Genomic DNA, 13,397 nt, shown 5'->3' with positions numbered 1-13,397 from the left:
CAGACTTTTGAACTTTGTGGGAGAATGTGAGGGTGGGATATTTCAAAAGAACAGCATGTATACTATCTATGGTGAAACAGATCACCAGCCCAGGTGGGATGCATGAGACAAGTGCTCGGGCCTGGTGCACTGGGAAGACCCAGCGGAATCGGGTGGAGAGGGAGGTGGGAGGGGGGATCGGGATTGGGAATAAAGACCTGCCCTCTGTAGTTGAAATTAAAAAAAAAAAAAAAAGAAAAGAAAAAAAAAATAAAGTACAGGTGTTTATTATTTTGGAAATGAAGAAAAATGGGCTTAAAGAAAACAACAAAAAAAAGTGGCATGGTCCATCAGGAAGAAAATTCTGGCAGAATTTTGATTATTGGAAGGATGAAGAGAAGCTAGATCAGTTAGGTGTCCCTTGTAAGAGACCAGGTGAGCAGCAGATGAAAATGACCAGGTCCAAAGCAGAGGTGATGAGACAAAGATGAGAGAATGGAATGAAGAGATAGTTATGAAGCATAAGTGGCAAAGTGATGGAAATCTACCACTCAGTGGAAGTGGTAAGGGCAAGGCTGGCTCTCACAAAGTGGGATTGGAAGTTCAGTTCAGTTCAATTCAGTCGCTCAGTCGTGTCTGACTCTGTGACCCCATGAATCGCAGCACTCCATGGGGAGAGGAATTCAATTGAGCCTGGGGGTGGGCAGAGGAGGTGACACTTCAGTGGAATCTTAAAAGAAAGAAGGAACAAAGTTATCTGAAATGGAGAAATTGTGGCAGCAAGGCTCTCCAAACACTGGAGATAATCTGAGAGAAGACACGAATGTGAGTAACAGGTTGGCTGCTCTGTTAACTCTAGATGCTGTGACTCCTGTGGGGTAAGAAAGTCTGTTGGGATGCAAGATATAAAGGAACCAGTCAGTGGAAGTCTCTGGGTGATTTTCCTCATCATTTCTTTCCCTAAATGTTCATTTTCACTTTATGTAAATCTTTATGCCTGGACCAATGTTTTGTCCACTACTTATACTTTCTTCCTTTTAAAATATACTCAGAACTTCTGTCTTTAAGGATGGCCATACTAATATCATGTTCTTGAAAGAAATTTATACACATTTGTACTCATTAAAATTATATACAACAATTTTGTACTCTTGTAATACACGGTTTATTAAGTCAGCACATATCTAGTCAGTGAAAGGGGAGAGTCAAGATAGTGTTCATGGCTCCTATTGGAATTCAACACACTAATGCGTTCTCTTTTTGACCCATGTTAAAGAAGAAGACAGCACCTCATAGCAGATCTTTATAGTTCTCTGTATTTACAAGTATCCTGCCATGTTTGCCTATTTCTTCTTGAGCTTTGTTTTCTGAAAAAGAGAAAGCAGGAAAAGAATAAACTTTATAGTGTGTAAGCTAAATAACATATTCTAAAGTGTTTTAGCTCAGACATTTATATAACTTTTTGAGCATATGCCATAGTTAGAATCAATTTCTTTTCATTAAAAGTCTCAAAGTTAATTAATTTAGCTAAGAATTGGGGACAAAATTACAAACATGACAACAGTTCCCCAATCTAATTAAATAGCGGTTAGGATCTAAAAAACAGCTCTTTATTGAAAGTTTTAAAACTGGAATCACAGAAATTTATCTGCCTTTGTGTTCAATAGCCCATCATATCCTTTCCTAATTGGAAATTTAGGTCTTATCACTGGGGTATAGGCTCCGAGACCTCATGATAGTAGTATGTTGCCAAAGATTAACTCTTTAGGCTTATCAAAATTAATAGTCTAAATTTTAATAATAGCAACCAGAGCTTCAAGTACAGTATAACAAGGGTTTTAGAACCAGTGGTATATAATATTAACTTGAATTTAGCACCCTTAATCCTGGTAGGCTGGCCACTTTTGACAATATCCCTTGACTCAGAATTTCCCCTGGATAGTCCCAAATATCCTAGTCTGAAGGCTGAGAGTAGTTATAAAGATATGAATGTAATCTTCATGTGTTATATATATAATATATTTATAAAAATAAATAAATATATATATGTAAGAGTTTGCAGATATAGTACTTTACACATATTAGAATTAATGTCTTGGTACTATAGGAGAAGGAGGAACCAAGAAAAGCTACAGAGAAAGAACTTCCGGTAGGCTGACATTTTAATACCCTCTCAAGCTGTTCTTCATGACCTGCTCATGAAAGCCTCGCTTTATCTCAAAGATATTCCTCTGTGTCAATAGCAACTCGATTCTAGTCCTTACCTGAGCACTACCACCCTGAATGAGTCTTGATATACTAGAGTACATCTGCCTAAAGCTTCTATTCCCACCCCCCCCCACCCCCCCCGCCACCGAACCTGTTACTGCTCTAGTACCCTGGGTCTGTTTCTGGGGCCCAGGCAGATTTAGCTGTGAGAGGCAGAGCAGTGATTTGACTGGATGGATCCTACCGACCTGAGGGTGCATGGGGATGGCTCAGGATCCCCTCTGTGATCCCTGACAATCTGAATAGATGGACAGTAGTTCAGTCCTGGCCATTCAGAAGACCCTCCGTTGAAGACCTCAGCACTTGCCTCCTACACAGTTTCCCACGGGATCAGGCTTCAGCTTTTATTTCTCACTAAACTTCTCCCCCAACCCCAACCCCAGTGGCGCTAATGGTAAAGAACCTGCCTGCCACTGCAGGTAGATGTAAGAGTTGTGGGTTGGATCCCTGGGTCAGGAAGATACCCTGGAGGAGGAAATGGCAACCCACTCCGGTATTCTTGCCTGGGAAATCCAATGGACAGAGGAGCCTGGCGGGCTACAGTCCACGGAGTGGCAAAGAGTCCGACGCGACTGAATGACTAAGCATGCACGCAGGCATGCGAGGCATGTGACCCATCCCGATTGGTCCCAATTTGTGACTTTTCTCCATTCCCCTGTAGTTTGTAAATCTGTTTATTTTCTTTGATCTGAATCAATCTCATACTTTCCAACCACTCTAGTTTTCTCAACCCCATTTGCCATCATCTCCAGTCCAGTTAGACTACTTTCCACATTCTCTTCTAAAGCCTCACTGACAGTGATACAGCAACACAGAAACACTTACATGTACACATTTCCTGTCACTTCCTCAGGAGCCATGCTTTTTCTTCCCATTCTAGTCAGTTATTTTTTCAGATTATACAGTTAATCTCTCTCTCTGTCTCTCTGAATGTTGCATTCTCCCCTTTTTTCCTATTTTTAATCTCCATATTTTACCTCCTTTACTTGCTTTATTTATTTTTGTTGTCATTGTTGTTTTGTTTTGTTTTTTGTTTGTTTGTTTTAACAAGACCTTTGAATGATAGACCTAGACTTATTTTTCACATCTTTCTTGAAACAACAAAAGTTATGGAACTGGCTAATTTTGGCCAACCTGTACTCATTCTTGAGCCTGAGATTTTACTTTTGTATTCCAGTGCCTTGTTCTTTTTCTCTTCATTAATGACCCATTTGTGTAGAGTTCTGTTTTCCTTCTTTCTTTCTGTCTTTCTTTTCTTCTTCCTTCTTTCCATCCTTCCTTTCTCCTTTCCTTTCTGCCTTTCTTCTTTCTTTCTTTACTTCCTTCTATCTTCTTGTAATTTTCATTTTAAACATCATTCAAGTCCCTACTTGCTCACCCATTTGCTGCACACAGCCTTAACTATAGCAACATTTCGTCTTGCTTTCCTGCTGCTCCCCCAGTCCTTTGGGACCCATAAAGACAGGGAGGGTCTTAGACATGAGATAGTTTAGATTGTCTGGGAAGAAGATCTAATTAAGTTCAAAGTAGTAGATACTGTGAGAAGACATTTGTCACTGAATGAAGGAGATGGCATTTGTGATATACTCTCAAAGGAGAAAGCAAGAGTATGTCCCTACATGAACATGATTTTACGTATCAGTTCAGTTTGGTTCAGTTGCTCAGTCATGTCTGACTCTTTGTGAACCCATGGACTGCAAAATGCCAGGCCTCCCTGTCCATCACCAACTCCCAGAGTTTACCCAAATGCATGTCCATTGAGTTGGTGATGCCATCCAACCATCTCGTCCTCTGTTGTCCCCTTCTCATACTGCCTTCAATCTTTCCCAGCATTAGGAGTTTTTTCAAATGATTTAGTTCTTTGCATCATGTGGCCAAAGTATTGGAGTTTCAGCTTCAACATCAGGCCTTCCAATGAATATTCAGGACTGATTTCCTCTAGGATGGACTGGTTGGATCTCCTTGCAGTCCAAGGAAATCTCAAGAGTCTTCTCCAACACCACAGTTCAAAAGCATCAATTCTTCAGCACTCAGCTTTTTTATAGTTCAACTCTCATATCTATACATGACTACTGGAAAAACCATAGCCTTGACTAGACAGAACTTTGTTGGCAAAGTAATGTCTCTGCTTTTTAACATGCTGTCTAGGTTGGTGATAACTTTTCTTACAAGGAGTAAGCATCTTTTAATTTCATGGCTGCAGTCAACATCTGCAGTGATTTTGGAGCCCCCAAAATAAAGTCTGCCACTGTTTCCACTGTTTCCCCATCTATTTGCCATGAAGTGATGGGACTTGATGCCATGATCTTAGTTTTCTGAATGTTGAGCTTTAAGACAACTTTTTCACTCTCTTTCACTTTCTTCAAGAGGCTTTTTAGTTCTTCTTTGCTTTCTGCCATAAGGGTGGTGTCATCTGCATATCTGAAGTTTATTGATATTTCTCCTGGCAATCTTGATTCCAGCTTGTGCTTCATCCAGCCCAGCATTTCTCATGATGTACTCTGCATATAAGTTAAACAAGCAGGGTAACAATATACAGCCTTGACGTACTCCTTTTCCTATTTGGAACCAGTCTGTTTTTCCATGTCCTGTTCTAATTGTTGCTTCCTGACCTGCATACAGGTTTCTCAAGAGGCAGGTCAGGTGGTCTGGTATTCCCATCTCTCAGAATTTTCCACAGTTTATTGTGATCAGCACAGTCAAAAGCTTTGGTAAAGTCAATAAAGCAGAAGTAGATATTTTTCTGGAACTCTTGCTGTTTTGATGATCCAGTGGATGTTGGCAATTTGATATATGCTTCCTCTGCCTTTTCTAAAACCAGCTTGAACATCTGGAAGTTCACGGTTCACGTATTGCTGAAGCCTGGCTTGGAGAGTTTTGAGCGTTACTTTACTAGCGTGGGAGAAGAGTGCAATTGTGCAGTAGTTTGAGCATTCTTTGGCATTGCCTTTCTTTGGGATTGGAATGAAAATTGATCTTTTCCAGTCCTGTGGGCACTACTGAGTTTTCCAAATTTGCTGGCATATTGAGTTGCTGCACTCAGTAGTTTCACAGCATCATCTTTCAGGATTTTAAATGGTTCAACTGGAATTCCGTCACATCCACTAACTTTGTTCATAGTGATTCTTCCTAAGGCCCACTTGACTTCACATTCCAGGATGTCTGGCTCTAGGTGAGTGATCACACCATCATGATTATCTGAAGATCTTTTTTTGTGAAGATCTTTTTTGTACAGTTCTTCTGTGTATTCTTGCCACCACTTCTTAATATCTTCTGCTTCTGTTCGGTCCATACAATTTCTGTCCTTTATTGAGCCCATCTTTGCATGAAATGTTCATTTGGTATCTTTAATTTTCTTGAAGAGATCTCTAGTCTTTCCCATTATATTGTTTTCTTCTATTTCTTTGCGCTGGTCACTGAGGAAGGCTTTCTTATTTCTCCTTGCTATTCTTTGGAACTCTACATATAAATGAGTATTTCTTTCCTTTTCTCCTTTACTTTTCACTTCTCTTCTTTTCACAGCTCTTTGTAAGGCCCCCTCAGACAGCCATTTTGCTTTTTTGCATTTCTTTTTCTTAGGGATGGTCTTAATTCCTGTCTCCTGTACAATGTCACAAACATCCATCAGTTCATCAGGCACTCTGTCTACCAGATCTAGTCCCTAGTCTGTCTATCAGACCTAGTCTAAATCTATTTCTCACTTCCACTGTTTAATTGTAAGGGATTTGATTTAGGTCATACCTGAATAGTCCAGTGGTTTCCCCTACTTTCTTCAATTTAAGTCTGAATTTGGCAGTAAGGCGTTCACGATCTGAGCCAGTCTTGTTTTTGCTGACTGTATAAAACTTCTCCATCTTTGGCTACAAAGAATATAATCCATCTGATTTCAGTACAGTAGTAGATATATAATGGTCATCTGAGTTAAATTCATCTAGTCCAGTCTATTTTAGTTCGCTGATTCCTAAAACGTCGATGTTCACTCTTGCCATCTCCTGTTTGACCACTTCCAATTTGCCTTGATTCATGGACCTAACATTCCAGGTTCCTATGCAGTATTGCTCTTTACAACATTGGACCTTGCTTTCTATCAAGAGTCACATCCATAACTGTGTGTTGTTTTTGCTTTGGCTCCATCTCTTCATTCTTTATGGAGTTATTTCTCCACTGATCTCCATGTAAAACACTTTAAATTTTTTTTCCTGTAGACAAGTAACAGAGTTGAAGCAGTAAGATGGAAGGGAAGAAGTAACTTTTCATTTAATTTTCAAAAAGTACTAGCTGATTGCATTTCAGAGTGTAAATAATCAAATAAGTTGAAAAATTCAATGGTTGTGATTAAGAGACCGCTGGAGTTAAGAGTATACCTAAGTTAATAATGCTTGCCTCTCTTTTTCGTTAATGAATATTTTTCTGTTATAAAGAAAGTACAGTTAAAGTAATTTAGAAAAAAAAAAAGTAAAAAAAAAATCAAGCAATCCATGACTCTGCGCTACAGAGATGACAGTACTGTCAACATTTAATACCTGATCCTTTTTCTGTATTGAAGGACAGTCATCTTACAAAATTAGAATCATATATTACCTAGAGCTTGTTTTTTTATTTCTTCTCTTTTTTACCTAAGGTTCATATTTTGTGACTCAACAACAATAATAAGTCCTAAAATAATGATTTTAAATGGCTGTATAACACACATTGTTATACTCATTCTCAGTTTTGTAGACAATATAAGCAACTTTGTATAAAAATATTGGTCTGTCTCCCTGAGGAGTTTCTTAACAAAAGAGTCTGCCTTCCTTACCAAAGAATCATTGACTTAGCACTTCTTAATTCAATGTTACTGAGAATCCTTCCCCAGCTCAGAGCCTGTTCACTGGCAGATTCCTCTCTGGAAGTGTTGTCACCTATATGTTATCATGATAGACCTCTACATCGTGCTCCAGTTACTGCTCTAACACTGTCATACCAGAGATATATTTCCCCGAGCACCTATATAAATATAGTGTCCACCATCTCCCAATGCATTCATTATTGCTTTGGCCTGTGTTACTTTTCATCTTAGTGCTCAGCAGTGCCCAACATGCTGTGTTTACTTCTTTCTTGTCTCCCTTTGCCTCCGAGTCTGAGCCAAATGAGAACAGAGGTTCTATTTTGTTAAATACTTTATCCCTGTTGCCTCAAACAATGCCTGGCACATAGTAAGTGATGGAGAAATATCTGCTTAATAAACAGATAAATAAAAAGAAAAAATGCAGGAATCTTGGTGTATGTAAGCTGATTACTTTCCACAAAGCTTGTTCCAATTTATACACTCGTAAGCATAGAATAACCCACTTAGAATATTACTTTTAAAATTATCAAACAATAGGAAATCTTGTACTATATTTCAATATTACTTTAGTTTTTATTTCTTTTATCTCTTCTTTGAACTATCTGTTCCTTTTATATTTTTCATCAAGGTGTTTGTTTCTTTCAAAGAATGTGCCAGAGTGTGTATGCATTATGTTGAAATTTTTCATATTTTTGTAGGCATTTTCCCTTTTTCATAGCATTCTCTCAATTTTTCCTTATGTTTTATGATATCTTAGATAAAATGAGTGGAATCGATTATTTTAGGATTTCTTCCAGTGAGCTCACCTACACTGTTGCTATAGATTTCAAACTTGTCTCCCTATTTTTAAAAATTTGTCATCCCTATCACTTCAGTTACTTTTTGGAGAGTCTCTCTTTTTTTTTTAATATTTATTTCTTTGACTGTGCTGGGTCTTTGTTGTGGCAAGCAGCCTCTTTAATTGCAGCATATGAACTCTTAGTTTCGGCACTTGTGACCTAGTTCCCTGACCAGGGATCAAACCCCAGCTCCCTGTCTTGGGAGCATGGAGTCTTAAACACTGGGCCATCTGGGAAGTCCCTGGAGTGTCATTTCTCATTTTCACTTCATTTTTTTCTTAATCCACTATCCTCTTGTCTTTTTAAAATGTGCATTTTCTTTATTTTTATTTTAGGTCACTTCCTTCTTATATTATAGGGATCAGGATCATGTCTTCAAGAATTTTGCTTAAAATTCCTTTTTTAATATAGGTTGTATTCAGTTATTGCTCTTCTTTTGTAATGCTCTTTTCCCATTTTCTCCATCATATTTTTATACAGGCCTACACTTTATATTTGTTTTCTATTTGTTTAACAGTAAATTAGCTTATCCAATATCATGTGTACACCCAGATGACACCTGTTGTTTTCTTACCATCCACTTCTTGCTGGTGAAATCCCCTTCTTGTCACCCCTGCTGGTTGGCAGCTTGGTGTGCAGATCTCCAAGAAGCACACATGGAGTGTATTTCACTCTCCAAAAAGTAAGGGCTGTCTCCTGTATCTCAGACCGTGTTGTTTCACAAGCAGGAAAAGCTGCAGTTCCTAACATGTGCCTTTCTCCATCATCTTTCTACTTCTGCTACCATCTACATTGCTTTAACCAAATTTTAGGGTATAAGATGTCACATGGTAATCTTCTGTCTCTCCCTTCCAATTTTCGAATACTAATGTCACAATAGGCAAAGATAGTACTGTGAGGATATGCCTTTATTTGTCCCAAGAAGCAGCACTTTCTATTGATACCTAATAAAATCATGATAATCCAGGTTTTAGTGGGGGGGGAGATCATTCCATTAATCAGAATACAGTTAATCAAGAAATGTTGAAATATTCTCTTGACTTTCAAATGAATAGGACTAGTCTGTCTATGTGTATAGACAATCCAATGTTTTTTCTTAGTCCAATAGCATTAGCTTTAGAAGAATGGTAAGGAACTTGTCTCTTTAAACTTAGTTTTTAGGATTGTTGTAAGATGTGTTTTTCTGTGTAGGTGTTTTAGTAGAAAATTGATTGAAATCAACTTATCATAGCAGGTGTTATGGAAAATTGGCAATTTGATAGTAATGCTTTTAAGCCTTTCATTTTAGTTCATCTGTTCTTCTGTCCAAAAGTGACTACCTTCCAAAGCATTGCAGGGAAAAATGTATAGATATAGAATAAAACTTTTATGGGAAATTTCAACACCACATAATGTCATTAATATTTTGTCATTATTATACAATGCTTAGAAATTGTCCTTATAACTTCACATAGAAATATCATACTCTATCATTTTGAATGTCTTTTTAATTAACTGAAAGATAATTTAAAATTATTTTTGTTTTTATTATGTATTCTAACTTCATGTCTGTAAATACAAATATCTGGTGGTAAAGCTATCTAAACTATTCAATCTTTTTTCAAATTAGTTGAATTTAGTAAAAATTATCTGAAGTTTTTGTTTAAATTACCATGGCATATAGAGTAGTAGACTTTTGCTCTATAAAACTTAGATGGAACTGAGAGGGGAACAAATTGACAAACTATTTCCAATACTATCTAGTAGTAATCTTTTTGATGAAAGAGGTCACATTTCACAAAGCGGATTCTTTTCATAATCTGTGTGTAATTAAAATATGTCTATGTTTGTTTTAGCCAACTGGCCATAAGAAAACATCCTAGACTATGAATTCACTAAAGTTCTTTTAAATGCTGGTGTATATTTTGTTTTATGTAGGTTGTCAACAACCCTTCTGCACTTATCATAAAATCTTTTGTTTTTAGCATGCTAAAACTGCTGCAGAAGAAGCCAGATCCTTGGGGTGTTGACTGTAAATTTCTAATGTTTAAGACTGGGGACCTCGTTGACTATTAGGAGCTAGTTGTTAGTTTTTAATAAGAGAACAAGAAAACAAAACTTGTTCTTCATTACAGATGAAAATGGAATATAGAATTACAGGGTGGCATTGAATCATGGAATTTCTGAAGACTAGGCACCTTTTAAGCAATAATTAATAATTCTTTATTTTAGTAGTTAGAATTCTTGATTTTCTGCATCTCTACTGCCTACATATACTCAAATGCTTTGGAATAATACTTGCTTTCAATATATAAAAATATTACAACTGAATCACTAAAAGGTGCCAAGACATTATTATTACTGTCATTATTGTTTATATTATTATCTAACTTTTAATTTTAGTTTTATTTTTTACTGTTACTACAGGGGAAAAGTTTTAAGGGGAAGTTTGATTTTTTTTTTTTTTTTGAGATATAGTTGATATATAACATTCTATTGGCTTTAGGGATACAACATAGTGATTTGATATTTGTATTAACTGATTTTTTTTTAACTTAGAGGCAATGTTAAAGTAAATCTATCAATGACTCCTATTGAATATTGGAAAAAAAAATGGAAACTCATTTCTGCCCTAACCCCCATTCATAACTAATTTTAACACTTTAATTACTAAATTCTTTATTACCACAGTTTTCAAAATTGATCCTATCCACTAGATACTATTATCTGATCCTATTTCTCTCACCTGCTTTATTTGTTCTTGGATTTTTGACTTGTCTTATTTAAGTGAGATAATGTCCAGTTTGAAGATAATGCCATTGGACAACTAAAGGTTAATGGGATCGAAATGCCAAGTTCAGCATCCAGATGTGATATTACCATTCCTATAGAAAGTTGCACCAGATGATGCTTTGTGGCCTTCTCAAGTAAATAGGGTGAGAGAGACGTGGATGTGGCAGATTCATCTTTTTAATGATGGCTAGGGGGGTGCTTAGGCTTCCCGTGTGGCTCAGCAGAAAAAGAATCCACCTGCAATGCAGGAGCCGCAGGAAAGGCGGGTTCGATCCCTGGGTTGGGAAGATCCCCTGATGGAGGGCATGACAACCCACTCCAGTATTCTTGCCTGGAGAGTCTCATGGTCAGAGGAGCCTGGCTGGCTAGTCCCTAGGGTCGCAGAGTCCAACATGACCGAAGCAGCTGAGCAGGCAGGCGTGCTTTGGGGGGTGGTCATTGTCTATATAACTGCTATAAAATGCTGTGCAGCTCTTTGATTGGATTATACTATTCAGAAGCATAAATTTAATTTGAAATAAAATTCTGTCATATTTTTGTGTCATTATCTTATTGATGATGCTGGTGGCTATTATTTTTAAAGTGTTTTTCCTTGAAGAATATGCAAACAATGTATGAAGTTCAAACGAACCTGCAGTTTGAAAAGATTACTTTTCTCTTTAGTATTTCACTTGTTTTCTGTTATTTTGAACCCTCATTTTTATGTGTATTTTAAAGAGAGGAAGCATTTGTATTAACTAGAGAACAAAACAAAATTTAATTAAAGTGGTTATGAGAATAAGATAATATGTAATCTTGAAAGAGTTTAAAGTAACTGTTCCTATCTCCCAAAGTGGTATGATTTCAATTTCCCTAAGCTTAGAGAACTTTGTTTATAGTAGTTTAACTTTGTGGTTAGATATAAGAAGTCAGTATCTTTAAAGAGAATGAAACTAAAACAAAACCTAAGAACCAAAGTTATTAAGTGATATCTGTGACCATATAATGCATTAGTTATTTTGTCATTTCTATATTCCCAGCTTGAAATTTAATATAAAAGAAATATTTCGCTGCTTAGTTCTAAATCTTATTTGACCCAATATGGGAAAAAAATACCTTGTCTTGGACTTCTTAATAGGAAAAAATAAAATAAAATAAAAATCTTTGACTGAATTACGAGTTGTTCCTGAAAAAAGAAACTTGGAATATTTATTTAGCTTTGGTCTATTTCATTTCTTTAGCATATTTTCTCTTAAAAATATTTCTAGATAGGAGTGTCTGCTTGGTTTTGGTTATCTCAGCTGTAATAAATAGACTTGGGACCCCCGAAGGCACACCCCACACACTTATGCTGTGTGACCTAAGGTCACAAGTAATGGCTGCAAGCTAATTGATTGAGAAAGGCTTGTCTGGAGGGGCCTCTTTGCGTCCTCCTTTACATTCCTAAGTTCTATGAAAGAGGCACTAGCAGCTCAGACTGGCAAGGAAGGAAAAAAAGAGAGGAAGTTTCTCTGCGTTCTGATTACATTCTGAGTTCCCTGTAGTGAGCTTAACTTCTCTCCACCCACTTCTTACCGAGAACTCTCTCCCTTGAAGGTGAACAACTTCAAGCCTGAGCTCAGAGAGTTCCCCGAAAAGTGACTTGAGTGTTTACTGAACTGAGAGAACAAATTACCTGCTTCAGGCGGTGGGAAGCGTATGGAAATTATATTAGAACTTCAGCAAAGTGCACAGCCGCATAATTCAGAAGCCGAGGCTCAGATTGACAGGCAAATAAGCCAGCTCGTGGAAGGGGCCTCTGGGTGGCAGCTCTGGGCTATTGGGTGTTGGACAACTCTAGGCAAAACTGAAATGGAACGGGGGCAGAAAATAGCACACTAACGCTGCGCAACCGTTGCTTTCTCATGGTGAGTGCAGATTTCAGATATTATTTGAAATATACTTTCTATGCTGTAAAACAAGAAATCGTTTGTCCTTTGAGGGAAAAATATAGCAGGAGCATTTCTTACAAGTTCGTAGGCGATCTGGTTTTGTTTCTGCTTGATCTCACATTAAACTTGGCAGTGCTCACAGAGAAATACACTATTTGTATTGTCTTGCATGTCCTGTTTCTTAAAATTGTCCTTTTGTTTAAATCATGCTTCTCTTCAACCTGAATAAATATTGTTTTAGGCAAAGCATGTGTGGAATAGGTAATGAAGGAACCGTGGTGTGACAGAATATATGTAAACATTTCATTTAGTCCAACTTTGTGTCACTTCTACCCGGCTTCACGTTTTGCCGCCTTATCTCAGGAATATATAGCACAGTCCGTATGAAGAGAGCTTTGTGTGGGAATTCCAGCGAGTTAAAGGGTCAGGGCCTGTGTGTTATCTGACTGCCAGCGAGACTCACTGGGGTGTCCTCTGATTTTTAATCGAAAATAGGGGGGGAAAGTGCATCTTTACATATTAAAAAGTAAGTGTGTTTTGATTCCAACAGTTGCCTCCTTAGAGTTTATGCATGTTATTCCTGGCAAAAGATTGTGTAAGCCTCTTTTGAGAAGCAGCGTGCAAACTTCTTTTGTTTCTTTTTGCCTGGTTTGGTCACATTTCATGGCAGAAACTTTGCACAGTCTTTTTTTTTTTTTTTTAATTGTGAAACAATGCTGAGGAGTTTTTATTTCAATGCAAATATACCAGAAGTTAGTAAGCTTGTTTTTTCTGGGGGAAAAAAAATACCTCACTGTAAAT

The 13,397-nt window shown here is 37.3% G+C and overlaps 1 protein-coding gene across 9 annotated transcripts in view; it reads left to right on the top strand.

Moving 5' to 3' along the window:
* The window catches only part of LOC122687327, a 716,827-nt gene that overhangs the window by 193,972 nt on the left and 509,458 nt on the right, over positions 1-13,397 (top strand). For 6 of the 9 annotated variants that reach the window (XR_006339106.1, XR_006339103.1, XR_006339105.1 and 3 more), the window contains exon 1: positions 12,119-12,572. The exons of the other annotated variants lie outside the window; for them this stretch is intronic. Coding sequence is in view for 1 of the 6 variants with exons in the window: in XM_043892695.1 (XP_043748630.1) it covers positions 12,570-12,572 (3 nt within the window). In the remaining 5 variants the exon portion in view is untranslated. Of the gene's footprint in view, positions 1-12,118; positions 12,573-13,397 lie in introns of those variants that run through there. 9 annotated transcript variants of the gene reach the window in all.

Source organism: Cervus elaphus, chromosome 31, assembly GCF_910594005.1.
Source record: "Cervus elaphus chromosome 31, mCerEla1.1, whole genome shotgun sequence".
NCBI classification, from domain to species: domain Eukaryota; kingdom Metazoa; phylum Chordata; class Mammalia; order Artiodactyla; family Cervidae; genus Cervus; species Cervus elaphus.
This window is presented reverse-complemented; position numbering and strand designations above follow the sequence as displayed.